Source organism: Gymnodraco acuticeps, unplaced genomic scaffold, assembly GCF_902827175.1.
Source record: "Gymnodraco acuticeps unplaced genomic scaffold, fGymAcu1.1, whole genome shotgun sequence".
NCBI classification, from domain to species: Eukaryota; Metazoa; Chordata; class Actinopteri; order Perciformes; family Bathydraconidae; genus Gymnodraco; species Gymnodraco acuticeps.
In genome coordinates, this window is record NW_022990153.1 from 57,958 (window position 1) to 81,500 (window position 23,543).

The 23,543-nt window shown below is 40.6% G+C and overlaps 1 protein-coding gene across 1 annotated transcript in view; it reads right to left on the reverse strand.

The window, feature by feature from the left end:
* The window catches only part of LOC117546947 (collagen alpha-1(XII) chain-like), a gene marked incomplete at its 3' end in the record, with an annotated part of 155,703 nt that overhangs the window by 54,873 nt on the left and 77,287 nt on the right, over positions 1 to 23,543 (reverse strand). Inside the window, 10 exon segments of the mRNA XM_034217385.1 lie at positions 2,257 to 2,396; positions 4,432 to 4,561; positions 10,261 to 10,400; positions 11,981 to 11,998; positions 12,199 to 12,331; positions 13,221 to 13,360; positions 14,548 to 14,677; positions 16,050 to 16,186; positions 19,057 to 19,186; positions 20,955 to 21,100. Coding sequence (XP_034073276.1) covers positions 2,257 to 2,396; positions 4,432 to 4,561; positions 10,261 to 10,400; positions 11,981 to 11,998; positions 12,199 to 12,331; positions 13,221 to 13,360; positions 14,548 to 14,677; positions 16,050 to 16,186; positions 19,057 to 19,186; positions 20,955 to 21,100 — 1,244 coding nt within the window.

Consider the following 23,543-nt stretch of genomic DNA (forward strand, 5'->3'; position numbering starts at 1 on the left):
TAAAGCGCTATAATAAATATAAGGATTATTATTATTATTACATAATGAGCATATACCACGGCCTGTCGTGAGCTATTGCTTAAATATATACCTGGCTGCTAAATCTTCAGAACTGTTACAGTATTTTGCGTAATTTCTTTATATTTTATTATGCAGGCTTCTTAGTTAACATCAAGCTGTCTTTGGCTCTTTTCTGCTGTAACAAATGTACATGTCCCCTCTGTGGGGCTGTGACGTGCCGTCGTGTGTGTGTGTCTTTCTCTCTCCCTCTGATTCCCCAGGTGCTCCCTCTCCCCAGGTGCAGCCTCTCCCCAGGTGCTCCCTCTCCCCAGGTGCTCCCTCTCCCCAGGTGCTCCCTCTCCCCAGGTGCAGCCTCTCCCCAGGTGCAGCCTCTCCCCAGGTGCAGCCTCTCCCCAGGTGCTCCCTCTCCCCAGGTGCTCCCTCTCCCCAGGTGCAGCCTCTCCCAGGTGCAGCCTCTCCCCAGGTGCAGCCTCTCCCCAGGTGCTCCCTCTCCCCAGGTGCTCCCTCTCCCCAGGTGCAGCCTCTCCCCAGGTGCAACCTCTCCCCAGGTGCTCCCTCTCCCCAGGTGCAGCCTCTCCCCAGGTGCTCCCAATCCTCAATCAGAGCCTCCATAAAGGACCTGAGGAAGGCTGCAGTCGCTCTCTCCTTCTCCTCGGGCTGCATCATGTCTCTGTGTGAGGCCTGTGTTCTTGTGAATCGTTAGATGTGCTCCAGTTTACCTTTTCGTGTATTGTTTATTTTAGTTTGCTTTGCAAGTTGGCTGGTGAGCCCTTTTTCTTTTGTCCATTAAATCCTCACTTTGTGGCTTCAGTACAGCTTCCTCTCCTTTTTCTCTCGCCCGGTTATTTGGGTGTTTAGTTACTTCCCTTTGTCCCCCTAGTTAGGAGGGAACGTAACAGGGACGAATAAAGGTACTCTGATTCTTTAGCCCGACACACTATGGAGCAGTTGTTATGGTTACAGAGGACTTTAAAATGTCCTGTCTTCAAGCACAAAGGTGAAATGTGTCTTCCTGCTAGGGATGCTCCGATCGCCAATTTCGGGGCCGATCGCTGGAATCAGTATCGGCCGATACCGATCAAGTGGGCGGGGCCTAAATGGAAGATTTCAACTTTAAATCTTCCATTTAAAGTGATGTTTAAACTCAGTTAATGCTCATTCACTGGAGCTTCCACAAACAATCAACTTAATTATTACATTCAAATGATGTACATTATTCAAGTTTACATTCACTTTGGAGAATAACACGGGAGAGATGAGCGGAAGCGCTCTCTGTTCCTCTCTCCCCCCTCTCTCTCTCCCCCCCCTCTCTCCCTCTCTCTCTCTCTCCCTCTCTCTCCCTCTCTCTCCCCCCCTCTCTCTCCCTCCTGACAGCCTGTCAGTATCTCATGCAGCTCACTGATCCAGTAATGAGTGACCCGACTGAAGAATAAATACATGTATAACTAGTGTAGCTTGTTCCAGAGGTAGATACAATAGCAGTGTGTGAGGTCTAACTCTTGTGTGTTTCGCTCACCGGTCCGTCTCAGCGGGCGGAGCTGTAGGATTTCTGCTTCACGTTGCATTCCGCTATTTTACTGTCTTTTTCGGACACCTTAAAATACTGCCAGACCGGTGAAGCCATGATGGCGAGCTTGTTTTTCCGCACACAGAGAAAAGTGTCATGTATTTTACGTCATGCGATCGGCTCTCGCGATCGGCATGTTTAGAGAGCACCGATCGATCGGTAGAGAGTGAGTATCGGCCGATCTCGATCGGTGACCGATCGATCGGAGCATCCCTACTTCCTGCAGACACTGTTTCCTACATTAATAAAAACAAATCACTCATCAGCTGCTGACAGAAGACAGACAGATAAGATACAGTTATCATCCAATAAAACATCATGTATCATCAGCGTAGATCCACACCCTAACAAACATCGTTTTCTGTATTTTTGCACTATTCCCGTGGAAATGTACAATTTTTCGAACTGTTCCGATGTGTTCCACGTTACAATACCACCTGTTGTTTTGTTATCATTCTTCCTGATAGGTCTCTATTTCTACCAATAAAACATCATATCATCAGCGCCTCTGCTTATTTGCACTATTCCCAAAGTGGAGATGTACCTTCATCCTTAATATTCCTTCATTTCTATTACATTCCAATGTGAGTTACAGCAAGACCACCTGGTTCACAACCATTATGCCTCTCGACCTCTACACACGCTCAGCTGACAGGAAGTGGTCCTACCATGGTCTCAGCTCCTCCCGCAGCGGGGACATAGATCACCCTGTACTCCTTCACTCGCCCGTCAGCCGGCTCCCAGCGAGCGTTCAGAGTCGTCATGGTGGGGTTCAACACCTGCAGGTTCCTCACCCCCCCCAGGGGCTCTGAGCGGGAGCAAAACACAGCCGGTTACTACCAACACTTTATACACATATATGGCAAGGCAAGTTTATTTAAATAGCGCTTTTCAACACAAGGCAATTCAAAGTGCTTTACTAAAGACATTAAGAGCATAACACACATCAGAAACATTCAGCAGAGATAATAAAACGTGAACACATGAATAACAGTTACAGTGCAGCGTGAGATGTGAATAGTTCCATTAAAAGCTAAGTGTTCAGTCTGGATGTAAAAGTAGTCGAGTTGCAGCGGACCGGCAGCTTTCTGGGAGTTTGTTCCAGAGATTTGATAATACCCCGAACCACATTCTCTCACCCCTCTACCTCTAGTCTTCCTGTGAAGTTATAGTTATTTTGACACTTTTCTAACCTTTTTATCTTCCTTTCATCCTTCTCTTTCATCCATTGTGCATCCCCAGACAACACACGTTTCACTGTTACCTGAACCCATCTGAATGTGTTTTAAGCCATACTAGTGAGTATTCATTTAGATTCTGAAAGGAGGCATACCTATTTCAGTGGCCAACAGCTGTCTACATTGGCCTGCGAGGTATATCAGCAGAGAAGGGTCATTGAATCTAGGATTATTCAAAGTCTGGGGGACGAACATGCAATACATAATATAATACTGTATCAGGTCAGGAGGAGTTCAGCTACATGCAGTTTGAGGAGTCGATGAGCTGTAAGACTCTCTTAGTCTACAGGCATTACACTATTGACTGCTTTGGTGCAAGGAGATGTGTCTCTTATAATGCTGTGCAGCGATATCATATTTAACTTCAACCAGCTCTGTGTTTTATTGATTCTTCTTTGTCTTATTCTTTAATGATGTCAATCAATCAATCAATCAATCAATCAATGTTTATTTATAGCCCAATATCACAAATGTTACATTTGTCTCAGTGGACTTCAGTTTGTACAGAATATCAGTATGACAATACGACACCCTCTGTCCTTAGACCCTCTGTCCTTAGACCCTCTGTCCTTAGACCCTCTGTCCTTAGACCCTCTGTCCTTAGACCCTCTGTCCATAGACCCTCTATTCTTAGACCCTCTGTCCTTAGACCCTCTGTCCTTAGACCCTCTGTCCTTAGACCCTCTGTTCTTAGACCCTCTGTCCTTAGACCCTCTGTCCTTAGACCCTCTGTCCTTAGACCCTCTGTCCTTAGACCCTCTGTCCTTAGACCCTCTATCCTTAGACCCTCTGTCCTTAGACCCTCTGTTCTCAGACCCTCTGTCCTTAGACCCTCTGTCCTTAGACCCTCTGTCCTTTGACCCTCTGTCCTTAGACCCTCTGTCCTTAGACCCTCTGTCCTTAGACCCTCTGTCCTTAGACCCTCTGTCCTTAGACCCTCTGTCCTTAGACCCTCTGTTCTCAGACCCTCTGTTCTTAGACCCTCTGTTCTCAGACCCTCTGTCCTTAGACCCTCTGTCCTTAGACCCTCTGTCCTTAGACCCTCTGTCCTTAGACCCTCACATCGTCCAAGGAAACACTTCCGGAGAAAACCCACAGTTTAAAGGGAACATGGGAGAAAGCTCAGGGAGAGCAACAGAGGAGGGATCCCTCTCCCAGGACGGACAGACGTGCAGTAGATGCCGTGTGTAAATCCAAGAGATAATACATTTGCAGCATATAGACCGAATATTAGGAAATGCATGAGTGTATGTTGTGAGTGTTACGTCAAAACTGGAACTCTCGACCAACTCAAATCAAACATACACATCCCACCTTTAGAGCTCACTTAAAAACATGTGTGTTACATGTTGTGATCGTGGACCCCTGGTTTCTATATGTGACATGTATGTAGTAACGTGTTGTTTGCATTCTATCCTTCTCTTGTATCCTTTCGCCTCTATCCACTTCTCTCTCATCCTTTCTTTATAACTAATGCTGTTGATGTGATTTTAAAAAGGTGTCTGTTATCATCTGGACAACAGCTGGAAATGAGCAATGTCTCTCCACGACACTATGAACAAATCCACTAAACGAAATCCACAATGTTTTCTGTGTGTCTCTTACTGGTCTGTCCCTCTCCGGAGATGTCTCTGCTGACTCCTGTCGGATAAACGGCTGCCACCGTGATGGAGTACTGGGTCTCTGGATCCAGCTTCTGCAGGATCACGCTCGTCTTCTTCCCGCCAACCTGCGTCTGTGGACAGGAAACAGGAAGTCAGCTAAATGCTTTATATCTCTTCAGAGCGACGCGGCGTTCATCAACAGAGAGACGAGAGGCAGACACAGCTCGGACAGGTGTTCATGTTCACTGTCTCTGTCCTTTATGAATACAAGCTGCAAAAACTTCAGGATTTCTTCTACTTTTTCTCCCAAAACAAACTATATTTGATCATAAAATATTATAAATAATGCATAAAAAGATATGTAGTCTTCCTTTACATTTGCTTTATTCCCAACGTGGACATTTACTATTTACTATATTGATATTTTTGGAGCATTATCCCATTAAATCCCCTGTGAGTTAAAGACGTGGAAATGTACGATTTTCCTACGTTTTCCGAGCATTTTCCAACGTGTTCCTTTCTGAGGTGCAATACCACCTGGTTTATAGCTATTATTCTTCCTGGTAGTTCACTATATCTACCAATGAAATAACATATATCATCAGCGTAGAACCACACCTTAAATAATATATAGTTTTCTGTATATTCGCACCATTCCCAAAGTGGACATTTACCATTTTCCTACGTTTCCCATTATATTCCTTTGTGAGTTGCAGCAAGAGCACCTGGTTCACAACCATTATCCCTCTCAACCGTCACTCCACTTCATAATAAACTAACATTTATCATCAGCGTAGAACTGCACCTAACCCTAACCCTCAAGACCACCTGGTTTATCGTTATAATTCCTCGAAACACTTCACTATATTTACTAGGGATGTAACGATACCAACAACTCACGGTACGATAATATCGCGATAAAAAGTCCACGGTACGATATTTATAAAACAATTAAAATGTGAATTTATTTTTTGTATTTATTTTTTAACTTGAATTTGTTTTCATTATTAAATAATAAATCTGATTCGTGCAGCATTTTAGTAGATAGTAGTATTTTAAAGTGTCAGCAATATAATAATCAGACCCTGCAATAGAATAAATCAAGTTTCTCTTTAGTTTTAGTAACTCAACTCTCACTCACTCACTCACTCACTCACTCACTCACCACTCACTCACTCACTCACTCACTCACTCACTCACTCACTCACTCACTCACTCACTCACTCACTCTCACTCACTCACTCACTCACTCACTCACTCACTCACTCACTCACTCACTCACTCACTCACTCACTCACTCACTCACTCACTCACTCACTCACTCACTCACTCACTCAGCGTCATCAAGGTTATCTTTCAGGAATATGAGCATGTCCACATTTCCAGGTAGAAGCTGGGATGTTTGGGCGTTTGCAAAATCCCCTGCTGTGGAACAAACTCTCTCGCTTGGTACGGATGTTGCTGGGACAGAGAGATATGCTTTGGCCCTGGGTGACAGCAGTGGGTCAAACTGTGCATTGTCTCTCCACTTCAACAACAATACAGTTGTTGCCAAGAAGGTCAGGCTTATTGACAGAGATATAGATATACTGTTGGTACTTGTCAATGTCTCTAGGTGTGTACATGTAGCCTGTAAATACCATGTCCTTTTGTGTTATCTGTTGTGTTATGTTCATGTTGTAACCTACTTGCTGCCATGTTGGACAGGTCTCCCTTGAAAAAGAGATAGATGATCTCAATGGGACCATCTGGTTAAATAAAGGTTTAAAAAAAATAAAATAAATTGCGGTATATTTTGTCAGTCTCACGACGGTACTGAGACATTTATTTACCGCGATACCGCGATATTTGATATATCGTTACTTCCCTAATATTTACCAATAGAACATCATATATCATCAGCGTAGATCTGCACAAATAGAGTTCCATTCCCAAAGTGGACATTTTCCTACATTTCCCATTATATTCCTTTGTGACTTGCAGCAAGAGCACCTGGTTCACAACCATTATCCCTCTCAACCGTCACTACACTTCATAATAAAATAACATGTATCATCCACAGCGAACAGCACCTAAAGTCTTCCATTAATATTCGCACAATTCCCAATCCTATCTTCTATTTTCCTACATCTTTCTGCGCAGTGAGCAGACTCTGACACGAGTCACGACGGCAGCTGCTCTCCGTGAGCTTCAGCCAGATTCAAAACCGATGACACCATGATTCCCACTGTCATAACATCTCAGGGACACAATCAAATTCCTCTCGTACGTTTTCCTTTCAACTTATTTCCACCGTGGAGTCACGCTGCAGGAATGTGAGACACCTCGGCTCCAAACAAAACGTCAAAAAGTGACAAAGGACTCGGAGACAGCACTGGAGGCGAGCTGCTGAAATCCTTCAGGACGTCTCCGAGCATCTCAAGAGACTTGAAACCCTGACGATGGGAATGATGGTGAGTCTCATTAGAGGAGGATTTCAGATCACAGTTCATCGATCTGAGGAAATACTAAATATGTGTTTTGTCTTCAACGTCATGTTGAAGACAAAACACATATTTAGTATTTCCTCAGATCGTAGGAGTCGATCCAGACTGGGAGACATTTGACTTTAAGAGGAACGACTTTTCGAATACACTCCGATTTATTTATTAAATGTATAGTTATTTAGTTTACCAAAATATAACTTTGGTAGTTTGTTGGGTAACCTTTTGGTAAATCCTGTTTTTTAAAGGTTGTGTTCAAGGAGGTGTTTCATTTGTTTCACCCAAAAGCCTGTCCCTTATTGGGGATCAGTCTAAGTGTAAGTCTTTAACAGGTGTCGTTTTTTGGTTTATCATGTTTTTTTGGTTAAAAGAAATGTGTCCGTCTTTAATTATTGGGTCAAATAGCAGAAATGTGCAGGTAGTATTCATGCAATACAAAATAAGCTTTGTTATATTCAAAGCACTTCTGCGTTTCTTTAAAGTTGTCGTTATTTTTGGACCTTAAATCCAAAAAGCAACACTATTTTTTCAGCGAAAATCTGATTCTAAAAAAGGGGAATATTGTGAGTGTTGGCTCAAAGAAAGAATGGAAATCCTTCAAAGTGGAGGTCAATAAGACAATAAGTTCTTTAAATGTACTTTTATATTAATTGTATATAACTAAAGGTTAAATTGCATGAATTTAGTGGAACTTGTGTCCTTTTTCCACCTCTGGTTCCAAAAAACATCTATCTTTTCACAAATTCAACTTTTGTTTCAGTCCTTTATAAATAACTTTAACATTCCTTACTCTAAATTATCTATTCTGAAAAAACTCACAAGGATCAAATCGCCTTTTAATCCTTCAGCTTCTTTCCATGCTGAGTTTTATGTCTTTTTTCCCGGTTTGGAACATCCTGAAAGTGTTTCTCCAGAGGGACGGGGAGGCCTTCCCATCATTTGAAGCAGATCATAATTGATTTGTCTGTATGACTGCGCTGGGACAGTCTTCTGAAAGATTTAAAGCTCCCCATCACATTGAGATATCCATCAATGTGTCATCGAGCGAGTGGAAGAACGTTGGAGATGTTCCCGGTGGTCTGAGAGCACCAACACACCTCGTAAAGAGCCCAACAAAACCTACGACTACATGGGAAAATCCACCCTAAACAGGAATTCAGTCATATTGTTCCTCTAATCCGCAGAAACAGATCAGTGTGTTCAAATCAGTGTGAGAGAGAGAGGGAGGGATGTGTGTTCAAATCAGTGTGAGAGAGAGAGAGGGAGGGGTGTGTGTTCAAATCAGTGTGAGAGAGAGAGAGGGAGGGATGTGTGTTCAAATCAGTGTGAGAGAGAGAGAGGGAGGGATGTGTGTTCAAATCAGTGTGAGAGAGAGAGAGGGAGGGATGTGTGTTCAAATCAGTGTGAGAGAGAGAGAGAGGGAGGGATGTGTGTTCAAATCAGTGTGAGAGAGAGGGAGGGAGGGATGTGTGTTCAAATCAGTGTGAGAGAGAGAGAGGGAGGGATGTGTGTTCAAATCAGTGTGAGAGAGAGAGAGGGAGGGATGTGTGTTCAAATCAGTGTGAGAGCAGAGAGAGAGGGATGTGTGTTCAAATCAGTGTGAGAGAGAGAGAGGGAGGGATGTGTGTTCAAATCAGTGTGAGAGAGAGAGAGGGAGGGATGTGTGTTCAAATCAGTGTGAGAGAGAGAGAGGGAGGGATGTGTGTTCAAATCAGTGTGAGAGAGAGAGAGAGGGAGGGATGTGTGTTCAAATCAGTGTGAGAGAGAGAGAGAGGAGGGATGTGTGTTCAAATCAGTGTGAGAGAGAGAGGGAGGGATGTGTGTTCAAATCAGTGTGAGAGAGAGAGAGGGAGGGAGGTGTGTTCAAATCAGTGTGAGAGAGAGAGAGGGAGGGATGTGTGTTCAAATCAGTGTGAGAGAGAGAGAGGGAGGGATGTGTGTTCAAATCAGTGTGAGAGCAGAGAGAGAGGGATGTGTGTTCAAATCAGTGTGAGAGAGAGAGAGGGAGAGATGTGTGTTCAAATCAGTGTGAGAGAGAGAGAGGGAGGGATGTGTGTTCAAATCAGTGTGAGAGAGAGAGAGGGAGGGATGTGTGTTCAAATCAGTGTGAGAGAGAGAGAGAGGGAGGGATGTGTGTTCAAATCAGTGTGAGAGAGAGAGAGAGAGGGATGTGTGTTCAAATCAGTGTGAGAGAGAGAGGGAGGGATGTGTGTTCAAATCAGTGTGAGAGAGAGAGAGGGAGGGATGTGTGTTCAAATCAGTGTGAGAGAGAGAGAGAGAGGGATGTGTGTTCAAATCAGTGTGAGAGAGAGAGAGGGAGGGATGTGTGTTCAAATCAGTGTGAGAGAGAGAGAGGGAGGGATGTGTGTTCAAATCAGTGTGAGAGAGAGAGAGGGAGGGATGTGTGTTCAAATCAGTGTGAGAGAGAGAGAGAGGGAGGGATGTGTGTTCAAATCAGTGTGAGAGAGAGAGAGGGAGGGATGTGTGTTCTGGTAAATCTCACATTTTAAAAAACAGTGCTCGGACTAAATCCAATTAAGGTGTGAAACTTTAGAAAAACATGTTATAAATCTATTGTTCTATTGTGTGTGTGTTTTTATGATGTGTGAATTGTTATACATGTTGCATTTAAATTCAATGGCTAGAATAAAGGATCAACATTTTATAGATTTGTAATCAAAAATACCATATGAAAAAAGAAATAATAATAGTATCTGTTATTGATAATAATAATTATTATTTGTGATCTTTTAAATGCATTTCTTTGCAATATCTACTAACGCACTTTTAATTGCTGTTGTGTGTTAAAGTACAATATAAATACACTGGCGTTGACTTGCTTGCTGCAACAAGAAAATGTCCAACCAAGTTACTACTTCCACCTTAATTTGTGCAAAGGGCTGGTGGTTGCATACGCTGATGACTGCAATGTATTTTTAATAAAAAATAAATAACCTTAATGTTGTTTTAACTACTAGAAACAGGCAGTTTATTGCACTTTCTTCTGGTCTTTTAAATAGCGTTTTAAAAGTGTTTTGCAAAGAAATGTTAACCCTTCTTTGTGTGCAGTTGAAAACATAGAGTAAATAATACCTTCCACATTTGAATTGTGTGCAAAGGGCTGGTAGTTGCGTACACTGACGACACCACTGTATTGATAATCCCACAATCTTTCCCGGTGTTTTAAATACTTTAAATTGTGCAGTTTATTGCACTTTATTGTGGTCTTTTAAATGCATTTCTTATGCAAAGCGTAGATATCATAATTTGTGCAAAGAGCTGGTCGTTATATCCCAAATGTTCAGTTTGTGTCGCTTTAAATGCTATAAACCCAGCAGTTTACTCACTGTGAGCGGCTCTCCTCCAGTACCGGGGTTGTAGATGATTTTGTAATTCTGCACGGCGCCGGGAGCCGGGTCCCATTTCAGCGTCAGAGAAGACGTGGTGGCGTTAAAAACCCGCAAGTTTTTGGGAGGTTCCGCCGGCACTGGGAGCGAGAAGATTAACCCAGTGAGAAAAAACAGGAACATCAGAGCATGTGTTGGGTTAGCGATGGAGATGATGGTGAGGATGAGGATGAAGATGGCAGTGATGATGATGATGCTCCCACAATGATGCAGTTTTTAAAATAGCTGTAGGGGTAAATGTTAGGATGAAAGCAGCAGATCAGGAGCAGAGCTGGAGGTCAGTGACTTCTCATTCAGATCCTTTTAAAAGTGTAATATCTTAAAATCAATATATGTTTTTTATATTACAGTTAGCGCTAAATTGGGTTAATATAATCAAAAATGTCCCTTTAGTGTTTAGGGATATCAATTACTCAAAGATTGTAGGACATTTTGAATCAACTTTAAAAATGTGTGATTGTAAAAACGTTAGTCGAGGCGCCTTTCATAACAAACTTAAAGATTATAACGTACTTATTTGGGGGTAATACACATTTTGAGAATAAAACAAATAAAATGCAGGTTTGTATAGGAGTTGGAGCACTGGTGGGCAAAAGCTACATGCTAATCACGCTACATACAGCGTTAGCGAAGCAGCGGGTGGGCATGGCAAGCTGTAAAGCCCCACAGACAAAATAAAGCGTGATTCACCCACACACCAATCAGATGTGTTTCTCTGGATTTTACATTAAAACACTATTTAAGTGAGTTATGACATAAATGACTGCACAGCTTTCTGGCGTTAGCTAGCTAGCTCACATGTCAGTTATCTAACAACACTGACAAAAGCAACTGTACACCCGCCAGGCCACGTTATTATTAGGTAATAACAGCAGCACAGTGGGGGGTTTGTAGTCTAAACTGCAAGTGAAAATATTGTAGCCTACGGGTTATTATCAGTTTTGGTAATGCTAACATGCTAACATGCTAACGACAGGTGTGAAGATAGTCCGCTTTACTCTTCTACCATCTATTTGTATACCTACGCTGCAGTTTGGTAACGGAGCTAATCTTGTATTTGATCAGACTCAAATGTATATATGTTCATTTAATTCATTTCTTATTTTAACAGTTACTTGTAATTGTATCTTTAATTGTATTAATCTTGTGTGAACCCGTACTGTCCTGTTTTTCAATCTCACTCTGTTGCTGCTTAAACTCCTGAATGTCCACATAATGAATAGAGGTCCATCTTATCTTATCTTATTGTTACCGCCCGAACCATTGGCTGACTTTGCCAACGACTACGTGTCCGCAGTAACGTCGCTCGTAAAACAATAGAGCAATAAAGAAGTTTGTTGATTATACACAACATACATTTGATGAGACACTATTTTGGTGCTGTAACAAATACATTTCGATCGATATCTACAGTTTATTTTGGAATACAATTGGGGAAATACTAGATGAATTGATGAATTAGAGTAAATAAGAAGTTCACTGAGCCCCATCCCTACTGCGGAAACACTGAACAATAATGCAAAAAACATGCATGAACAACGATGTGAGGTGAACGCTGATGGAGGATGAAGAGAAGGAAACGTATTGTTATGATGAAATGGATAAAAAAACGATGACGATGGGATCCACACAAATCATGAACCTGTCTTATATCACATACCCTTCGGAGCGTCTAACACTGGAAAGAAACGTTGAGAAAACAACATGGTTATTATTTGAACGTCTGTTGGATAATATAATAATAATCTTTCATACAACAAGTGCAGTCCAAAGTGCTTCACATAGACATTTCACAGATAATTGATATCACACAGAATACAGCTACCAGTAGAAGAGAGTGAAATGTGTGTGTTTTCAGGAGATAGTGAGGGTGCTTACGTGTTCTCTCGTTGCCCATCAGGTCTTCGCTCTCGGACTCGTCGGGGTAGATGGCCGTGACGGTGACCGAGTACTCCGTGTCCGGGTCCAAGTTCTGAAGAACGTTAGACGTCACGTCGCTGTTCAGGATGGCCTGAGGACAGAGAGAGAGAGAGAGAGAGAGAGAGAGAGGAAGAGGAGAGAAGAGAGAGAGAGAGAGAGAGACGAGAAGAGAGAGAGATGAGAGAGAGAGAGAGAGAGAGGAGGAGAGAGGAGAGATAGATAGAGATATAGAGATTTATACATACGAGAACAGAGAGAGACAGAGGGAGAGATAGATAGATAGACTATCTACATATCGGTAGGACTCCTTCTGTCGCTCTCTCTCGAGCTCTCTCTTCTCTCCTCGCTCTCGCTGAAGCGGAGGGTTTTTATTATTTGGAGGAGGACTTGACAACCTGTGTTTAAGTTGTGTAGCCGGAGAGCCTTAGTGTTTGGAGAAGATGGGTTTTTGTTTCTAAGAACAAGCGAGAAGACGATAAAGATGAAGATGAAGAAGAAGAACAACAAAGACGAAGAAGGAGAAGAAGACGAAGAAGAGGAAGAATCCAATCCAACTTTATTTATATAGCACTTTAAAACCTCCGGACCAAAGTGCTGTCCAGAGAGACACTTGACAGACACGACCTCACAGCTCAGCTCACAAAACATAAACATACAATCACATAAAACATACGAACACAAAACAAACCAGAATAAACGTAACAATTACAAAATAAAAACAACCATATAGTAAAAACAATAGACCACTGAAAGCAAATCAAAGCAACAATCTACTTGTTTACGAATGCTAAGGAGAAGAGGTGGGTTTTAAAAACAGACAGTGTGGGAAGATGAAGAAGATGAAGAAGATGAAGAAGAAGTGTTCTATGTGTTGGAAGAAGGAGTTGACAACCTGTGTTTAAGTTGTGTAGCCTTTCTAAACTCAGGATCATGAATGCATACGCTCCATCTATACGGGCTGAACCAAGTGTCCAACTTACAAACTGTGGGTTCTGCTCGCCCCTCTTGTTCCATCCGATGCGATAGAGGGCCACGTCGGGGGCGCCGTGCTGCCAGGTGGTCCTGAAGGAGGTCTGGGTCACCTCCGAGAACTGGAGGTCCTTCGGAGCGGGAACAACATCTGAGCACAGAGACAGAGAGTCAGCCTTTCTGTTTTCATCAACCGTGTTTCTTTAAAGGTCTCCTCTCATGCTATTTCCAGCTTATAGCATAGGTCTCAGATATATAAAAAACATCAAGTGTGGTCAATATAGTCAATACATACAAAAATGTGTGCTAAAATATGGTTTTAAAGTTGATTTCTTTAAATAGTGTATTAAATAATATTAAATATATAATTTTCTTTTTATAAAAAAAGTGTTTTTCTCCAACGTGTCTTGTGTGTTTGTCTGCACACGTCCTTGAATGTTTCATCAACCATGTGAAACCCTTCATAACTTCCAAAAACACCTTTTAAATAAAGTTGTATATTTCTTTAACTCTTAAAGGTCTCCTATTATATTATTTTGAGGCATATATTATAGGTCTCAGATATATAAAAAAACATGTCTATGAAGTGTTTTGCTCAGAATATCAAAACAGATCATTCATTTTAGAAATCCCTCATATCCCTCTAAAGTGCTGATTCTGGGTCTGTAGCTTTAAATTAAAAAATAAATAAGAGATAGCTAGAAACTCAGCTAAATGCTGCCGTGATTAAACTCCATATCATGTTCCAAACCACATCAAGGATCCTCTCTGAAACAGGATGGAGCTCAAACTCTTTCTCTCCCTCTGGTTTACCACAAGGTGACTTCCTGCTTCTTCACACACACTCTCTCCAGCACAGGTTAGCTCTGAGTGTTAGCATGCTAATGTAAACACAGACCATATTACTTCCAGAACACGTCTCATTGTTTCTGACAGCAACGTTTCTGATTGGCCCGTGGGTGTAAAGCCCGCCCACATTTTAGTAACGTTGTAATGACGCAGCAAATCTGGATCAGCTCTGTTGTTCCCCCATTTTTAGAGATGTGGGTACGGAGGAAAAGAGAGAGGGGTTTATTTCCTGACACTTTGAGAGTCTCCTGACACACCGGGGAGACACCGGAGACTCATCGGGGACACACCGGGGACACACTGGGGACACACCGGAGACTCATCGGGGACACACCGGAGACTCATCGGGGACACACTGGGGACACACCGGAGACTCATCGGGGACACACCGGGGGGACACCGGGGACACATAGTTGTGTTTAAAAGACATTCAAAAGTGCATATTGCATGATAGGAGACCTTTAAAGGGTGTACTGTGTATCATCTGACCTGTGATGGCGGTGCCCAGCAGGGGGTTGATGGGACCCTCGTCGTACACGGGGGTCACGGCCACATCGTACTCCGTCTGGGAGATGAGGCCGGACAGATCCAGCGTGACGATGTTCCCGTCTACTTCAGCCTGCAGGAGACAACATGTAGTATTACATGATAAGCTATTACCCTACATACCTCTTATTGAGATGTCTTTGCTTTCAGTGAAAAAAGATCCTTCTCTGCCTCAAAGGCTTAACACCAAAAACCACCAACATTTGAAGTCTAAGCTTTATTATAAGTTTTATTTCCCTTTCCTCTTAGTTCTTTTGTGTGTTGTCTTCTGTGCGTACGTAAAGACTCAGTGTTTAAAAGAATCATTTCAGGGTAGAGATCCAGGGTAAGAAGATGCTCTGGTGAATAAAACGCTGAGTCATGTCTCCTCAGTTGACTTCTCCAGCTTGGCACGGTAAGCAGAATAAAATCTCTCAGCAGGCATTAATCCAAAGTGTGTTTCTCTTCTTCTGCAGACACAGGAAGTCTTCATCAGTAATCCTTAAGAGGAGCCGATCCGCTGCATGTCGTCCATCACAGCTTCCAAGCACCAAACCTCGACCAAAACAGACTGTTTTTCCTCCGCTGACATCCCGGAGACAAACGATGAGAAGGGTTCGGATCCAGCGCTCCCTCCCTACGGCTTTCTCAGAAACATCCTCCAGAAGAGAGGAGGAAGTCTGGACTCTTTCCAGAACAAACAGAACTGCAAGCGTCACTCTAAATCTGGTTTCATCACAAAGGTCATCTCTTTGGTCCCAAAAGGAAAAGGTGGTTAGATTCGGAAGATAAATAAAATGGTGTTACGCCAAAACCCATGTTTATTTTGTATTTTACTTAATAGCCATACTCACAAATGAAGCTGTAATGGGTGTTTATTTTAATTATCAATGTATGAATAATAACATTAATAAATGTGTTTATTTGTGAGTGTTTATTTTGCAAATTGGTTTTTTAGGCTCCGACTAAAGTCTTGAATTTCCAACTCATTTTACACTGATTGATAATGAAACATCTTCCCAATTTGGGATCAAAATGTACATCTAATCTTATATTATCTATTCTTATCTTAAACTAAACATAGAAAAGCATCAAAATCTGAAAGATGTAACTAGTTTTCTGTCCATATTCTACCATCTTTTGCTTTGTATTTCTCAATGAAAACGATCTAAAAGACACATTTTTAAACCTTAAATCTGGTGCATTTGGTGCATTTTAAGAGTGTTTTTTGTTGATCTTTATATTTAACAAGCTGAATCAGAGAATGATGGGTGTTTTTGCATCCAGAAAGGTGAGTAAACTAATTACCTTAAAAGCTAAATAATCACTTAATGTTCATATTGTAGTTTTGCTTTGTTCGTATGTATTTCTCAGTGAAAACGTTCTAAAAAGACACATTTTCTGACCTCAAATCTGGTGCATTTTAACCCTGGATTCCTGATTAAACAGACGTTGGCTCAGCTCACCTCCTTCAGGTCTCCCTCGTCTGGTTTGTAGGTCACGATGTATCTGCGAACAGCTCCAGGAGCGGCGTCCCAGCGGAGCGTCATGGTGCTGTGAGTCACGTCCGTGATCGTGAGGACGCCGACGGGAGGCACCGGCACTGAGGAGGAGATTAAAAAAACATCAGACTGAAATACAGATGTGGGAATAGTTTGTTAATACTTTAGTACATTTTTCTGCTTTCATTATTTTACTCCACTCTTTATTTTCTGCCGACTTTTTAATTTGACTTCTTACATGTTGAACTCAAATACCTGTACTTTCTACTTCTTACATGTTGAACTCAAATACCTGTACTTTCTACTTCTTACATGTTGAACACAAATACCTGTACTTTCTACTTCTTACATGTTGAACTCAAATACCTGTACTTTCTACTTCTTACATGTTGAACACAAATACCTGTACTTTCTACTTCTTACATGTTGAACTCAAATACCTGTACTTTCTACTTCTTACATGTTGAACACAAATACCTGTACTTTCTACTTCTTACATGTTGAACTCAAATACCTGTACTTTCTACTTCTTACATGTTGAACTCAAATACCTGTACTTTCTACTTCTTACATGTTGAACACAAATACCTGTACTTTCTACTTCTTACATGTTGAACCCAAATACCTGTACTTTCTACTTCTTACATGTTGAACACAAATACCTGTACTTTCTACTTCTCACATGTTGAACACAAATACCTGTACTTTCTACTTCTTACATGTTGAACTCAAATACCTGTACTTTCTACTTCTTACATGTTGAACTCAAATACCTGTACTTTCTACTTCTTACATGTTGAACACAAATACCTGTACTTTCTACTTCTTACATGTTGAACACAAATACCTGTACTTTCTACTTCTTACATGTTGAACTCAAATACCTGTACTTTCTACTTCTTACATGTTTAACTCAAATACCTGTACTTTCTACTTCTTACATGTTGAATCCAAATACCTGAACTTTCTACTTCTTACATGTTGAACTCAAATACCTGTACTTTCTACTTCTTACATGTTGAACACAAATACCTGTACTTTCTACTTCTCACATGTTGAACTCAAATACCTGTACTTTCTACTTCTTACATGTTGAACTCAAATACCTGAACTTTCTACTTCTTACATGTTGAACTCAAATACCTGTACTTTCTACTTCTTACATGTTGAACTCAAATACCTGTACTTTCTACTTCTCACATGTTGAACTCAAATACCTGTACTTTCTACTTCTTACATGTTGAATCCAAATACCTGTACTTTCTACTTCTTACATGTTGAACTCAAATACCTGTACTTTCTACTTCTTACATGTTGAATCCAAATACCTGTACTTTCTACTTCTTACATGTTGAACTCAAATACCTGTACTTTCTACTTCTTACATGTTGAACTCAAATACCTGAACTTTCTACTTCTTACATGTTGAACTCAAATACCTGTACTTTCTACTTCTTACATGTTGAACCCAAATACCTGTACTTTCTACTTCTTACATGTTGAACTCAAATACCTGTACTTTCTACTTCTCTCATTTTCCAAACAGCTGGTTCCTTTAGTCTGAATGTGTGTTTGATGCGTGATCATTATTCTTTAGAGTCATTGCGTGCCTATTGATTTGAACACGATCCGTGTATCCATCATTTCCTGGTCTTCTCTAAAGAAGAGGGACCAATGGAAACGTTGTCATGTTGCCGTTGTTCAGCATGGAAACATTCATTAGCTAACAATGACATTATTGTTCTATTAATATAAAGGGAGGTCAGGTACTCTTTAAAACAGCCGCTAGTTATGGGTACTTTTTACTGAAGTACATTTCAAAGCCTCTTTACTTTCAAGTTTAGTCAGTACTTCTACTTTCACCAGAGTATTTTCAAACACGAGTATCTGTACTTCTACTTGAGTGAAGGATGTGTGTACTTTTGCCATCTCTTCTGAAATATAATATCACACTCCATCACTGTCTGAGTATGTTTGAAGAAGCCAGGACTTTCTGAAGAGCTGAAAAACAGACTTTTTTAAAAAAAGTGGATTTTCTGTTTTTGAACTGCATCTGTTTTCTATCTTTGAGCTCCGAATCCAAACACTCCAGGAAGACAAAGACGTGATCCAGAGCTTATAAAATATCTGCTGATATAGAAATGAAAGTCAGATGAATTCTGGTAAAGTTCTTAGGTCCCAATAAAAGGAAGTTGCATTTTAAAAAGATCTTGAAAACATCTCGTAGTAGACATAACATAGGAGTTATTCCCTGATATAAAACTCTTAATTAGCACTGATAGCTTGACTAACTATTTCATAAAACCAACAGAATTAATCCTATTACTTGCAATATAAATAATAATTATGACTAGTGATATTTTAAGAGATGAAGTAGTAGTATACACTCTTTGACTGAAATGTGAGTATATATATTTTAGAAATATTGCCATGTTTGTGTATCTTAGTAATAGGATATTTAGTTAGTTTTATTTTCATTTATTCCCTTTTTATTGTTGGGATGTTTTCAATATATTGTGAGAGAAATACTGCCAATGTCATTTTATATTCAATACAGAAGCTAACGTTCATTTTCAGGGTTATTTGAGTGTTTCTTAGCTGGCCGGCTCTGATGTGATTGGTCAACCGCTTAGAGATGTCCCGCCCCTTAGCCTATCACATACAATGTGTTGGAGCGCTAGCCAATAGGAGCGTGAGTATTACATAGTGATGCCAGTATGTTCAGGAAGTAAACAAAAGAGTCCAATGGAGGCGTTTCTGGGGGGGATACAGGGATTTTAGCCTTTGAAGACTATTTACATGCACTGAAACCTATATAACACACTACAGGAGAGGGAAAACCCACAAAAATGTTGCACAACGATCTGGATTTAGGTGGATTTTGGACTTTTTGAAGTTGTCTTATTAAACCAGTACACATGCAGCAACCTATTTTAACCTATTTTACTTTAATGATCAAATCGTGACTCACAGGTGACCCCTGTCCCCTCCAGGGCGTCGCTCGCTGCCTCTCCATACAGAGCGTACAGACTGATGGAGTACGCCGTGTTGGGAGTCAGCTGCACCAGCTGGACGTCGGTCACCTCTCCTCCAACACGAATCTGCACAGCAACAGAGAAAGGACATGTGAGAGAGTCTTCTTTTTTACTGAAATCCTTTCTGAACAAACCAGACTCTGATCCACCTGTGAAGAAAACACACACACACACACACACTTTCCACTGTATTAAAGATACATTTAAAACGTTGGCATTTGAAGCCAGTATTTTTGTAGAATTAGATTTGTATTTCTATTTGAGATGTTTACATTACATACTTTTGGTCCTGGGATGTATTAAAAACCAAGCCAGTGTTCATGTGATATTTGGGTCAATTTGGGTGCTTCCAACATTGGGTCAATAGTTGGTCCCTATACTTGAATTAAAGCTAACTCCATTAAGAAATACATTTCCCAGTTTAGTTTGGAAGATTCAGACCTGATTAATTAGTTTTGGATGTGAATCAAAAATATCTGCAGCCGATAACTGAAAGCCTTAAATCAGGAGGGACTTGTAGCTGCAAATGCATGCCAATAGGTCTAGGTTGTTTGGCCTTGAAGTGTGTACTTAACATACATTTTTCAAAGAGTTGCACAGCTGTTGAATAATTTTTTTTCCAATATCTCACAGTATTACAAATTGGCTAACATCCTATTATGATCCTCTAAATGATAACAAGCTGTGCTAAAAAAATACACATCAGTAATTCATGTCAAATGAATCTTAAAGATATCTAACGCTCATTATTTTGAGGTTCTGATAAACACTCTGGGTGCATATTTTCCAGCAGAGACCACCTCTCTGTACATTAAATCATCCCTCTGCTGTGTAATTGCACATGCAGTTTAACACCAGCCGTTCCACTCGTTTAGCATCTGCTCTCTTTATATCATCCGATGACTTCAGTCCTCATGAGCTAATCCTTCCCATTACCCAGTGAGCGTCTGACCGCTCTGCTAAAGGTCCACTTCCTGTTCTGAAAACGTGCTCATCATATCGCCATCTGGAAGTATTCAGGCTGCACGAGCAGAAGCCCACTCTTATAAAGTCAATGTGGAAACGCTGAGCACACAAATTAAGATGTGTGTCAGTTAATGGGGCTCCATGTGAGTGTTACTATCCCTGGCGTTATAGTGTTCTGGTTTAGCTGACATTGTCGGGACCATCTGTTTACAGTCACATTATGGGGACAATATGTTGGTACCCCAGGTAAATTATATATAATTTAAAGGCAGAGGTAAGTCCAAGTAAGGTTTGATGGCGTTTTAACGTACTCGGTTTACTGACATCGTTGGAACCATCTGTTTATAGTCACATTAAAGGGACTCTCATATGGGGAAAAGATGTTGGTACCCCTGATGAATTATTCAATTTTAGTAAGTAAAGTTAAAATTCTCAATAAATACTTAGATTCCCATCATTTAAAAGCAGAGGTAAGCCAAAGTTCAATGGCGTTTAGCGTACTTGTTTTGCTGACATTATGGGGACCATCAGGCACTTTATGGGGACTCACATTGAGGGACAAAATACTGGTACGCAAGGCAAATTATTTTAGTAATTTTTGTTTTATGGCTAAGCTTAGGATAAAAGTTATATACCCAAAAAAATACAGATGGTGTTTAACGTACTTGTTTCGCTAACATTGTGGGGACCATGTGTTAACAGGCACTTTATGGGGACTTTCATTGAGGGACAAAATACTGGATGATAGTTTTAATGTTTTTTTAAAGTTTAGGGAAAAAGTCAAATTTCTCTCATTTTGCTTTTAATTAGTTCCACCATATCCCCTGAAAACCTCACAAGTTGGATTTAAAAGGTCTCGTTACTCTACCTCCTGCTCCAGCTGAGGCTCGGTGGCGTTGGTGGCTCTGTACAGCATTATATATCCCGTCGCTCCCTCCGCTGCCCCCCATGTCACCTTCATGGTGGTTGAGGTCTCATCGTACACATTCATGTTCTTCACGGCTGACACTGACACTGAGGCGACAGAAACACAAAGTCAGAACGGTGAAAAGCACCATGTTACAGGCAAACATTCATCTTTTTGTCTTGGTTTGATGTTTTAATAGTAAAAATCCAATGCTTAGAAGTATTTTTGAAGTATTAGAAAAATATTTCTTGAACCAAAAGACTGACTGAGTGGGATGGGAATGACATTCTTCCTGATATTTGATATTTGGAGGTGGTTTTGGCACCGAGAAATGGATAATGATACAAACAGGCGAGAAACATCAAGGTCATATTTTAGAAAATCCCAGAAAGTCGCAAAGAGATCATCAAGTTTAATGCTTTTTGATGTGCAGAATATCTAGTATCACATTGTCCAGAAACAGCTTCTGGTTTTTGAAGATTTCTTTTTTTTCTGGGCTCAAGGATATTTCTGCTGGAGTAATCAGATTTGTTGGATGTTATAACAAGGTTTGTATGGGTTTTTACATGTGAGAGAATGTCAAAAACACACAGGGAAAGCATTGCTAGAAAAAAAACTGATAACCATTGTATAAAAAAGAATATAATCCAAAAGTCTGATAAGTCTAAATAAATTGGTAACACCATATTAGCAAGTTGTTTTAAAACCCTTTCTCAGGGTCACACAGGAAAATCTATTTCTCACTCATTTTAGAAATCAAATCTATATACTGTATGTTAGTCATATCATTAAAAGGGTTCATAACATACATTTCAAGGACTCTCCAGGCCCAATTCATTTTAATGTAAGGAACCAACATTGAATGGTTTCTGACACAAACCAAGATGGGAAGATGTTGAGTTAAAAAATTGACAAAACTGTGGGAAACAGACATCTAAACTTAGCCTATTAAGTAAAAATCAGACTTCAGTTTTCCTTTAATGCAGACAAACTTTATTGACCAACCTTCAAGGACCCAGAGGAACCATTGAAAGGCAGCCTTGGTTAAAAAAGCTGTTTGAAATTCGAAGAACATTCGGATTTCTTCCAAATAACCCTGTCGTTTTTTTGCATGAGAATGAGTTGAAGTAAAGAATGTAATGGAATAAATAGTCGTGTGAAATATCTTTAAAACTACGGGAATGATTAGACTCTCTTAGCACCAATAGAAAATGTTTTGAAAGCAAAATGTGTGGATATCTTTTTGGGCTTTTGAGGAGTGCAAACGTCTTCTCTCCTGACAGGCTTCACACACTTTATTTTGAAGACACTGATACACTGCAGGCAGGACATTATGACCTAACTGAGCGGTGTTTTAAATAATGACACTAAATAAAGCCCCGGCTGCTGGTGCCGCCTCACAATCACTTTCAGTGTTATGACAGTGGGAAAAGGCTCGTTGTTAAAATCAGCTGCACAAATAAAGCAAACATTAAAGGACAAATGAGCAAATGAAAGCTCTTATATCCGTGCACTTAACACGTTGTTAAAAAATATCAGTTTATTTAAGATATACGCACTAACCACAGCGCTGATAAATACTTTTTAACTGTTTGTCTGATTCCCATTCAGCCCACCACAGCTTAGCAGCAGCTCACACCAATGTATAATGGGACGTGGTGTTAGTGGTAACTCGCTCCCCGCCTTAGATCAGACGCTAAATATATGTCTTTGTGTAAACGGTGATTTGCAGGAGGGAAATAAGAGAGTAAACACGTTAGATGGACGTGTGTGAAACACGATAATGATACAGAGAAATCTAGTTGTTTATCGCACAAATTATACAGTGGAGGAAAGAAAAAACGCTTTCCCACAACAGAGCGATGACGCAATCCGCCTTTAAGGCTCAATGTTAGTCATGTCTGTCGCCCCAAAGGGCAAAAGGACGTCCAGAATGGGACATAAAAGGAAGTGGCGCTTCACGTCACCACCACTAAGCTAAAGGTGGCTAATGCTGGGCGTGATGACGTTTAGTCGTCTCACAAACTACTGTTATGCAAAGTTACAACACTTCCTGTTTCTGCCGAAGACAAGGAAAGTATTCCTAAAGCTTGCTTACACACATTAGGAGTATTCACATTTTTTGTAGAGTTTGTTGAGTCCAATTATCATATCATCATTTAAAATACTTATACTCTGATTGCCTTTTACTCTGTTAAATTGTATTTTTCGTCTAGTATGTGTTTAACAGAGACATGTTAAGGATTACAGGAGGGAAAAGGAAGTAGAAGGTGGATTAAATGGTAAAGAACTGGGTGGTTTTCTGGGTTAATGATGGGATGGAGGACCAGTTCCTCTCATGAATATATACTGGGACTGTAAGAAGAACTTCTTTCTCCTCTGAGGGTGAAGCTGCTTTCTTCCTGCATTTCAGATCCATTTCACTTGATTATTGACTGTCTTTATTACTTTATTAAATATAACAAAAACTTTGTCCTTGAATCATTTATCAGTTTCTCTTAAGAATTTCCTCTAAAGAGTTGAGGTAGAAAAGAGGAAGAGGAAACACTT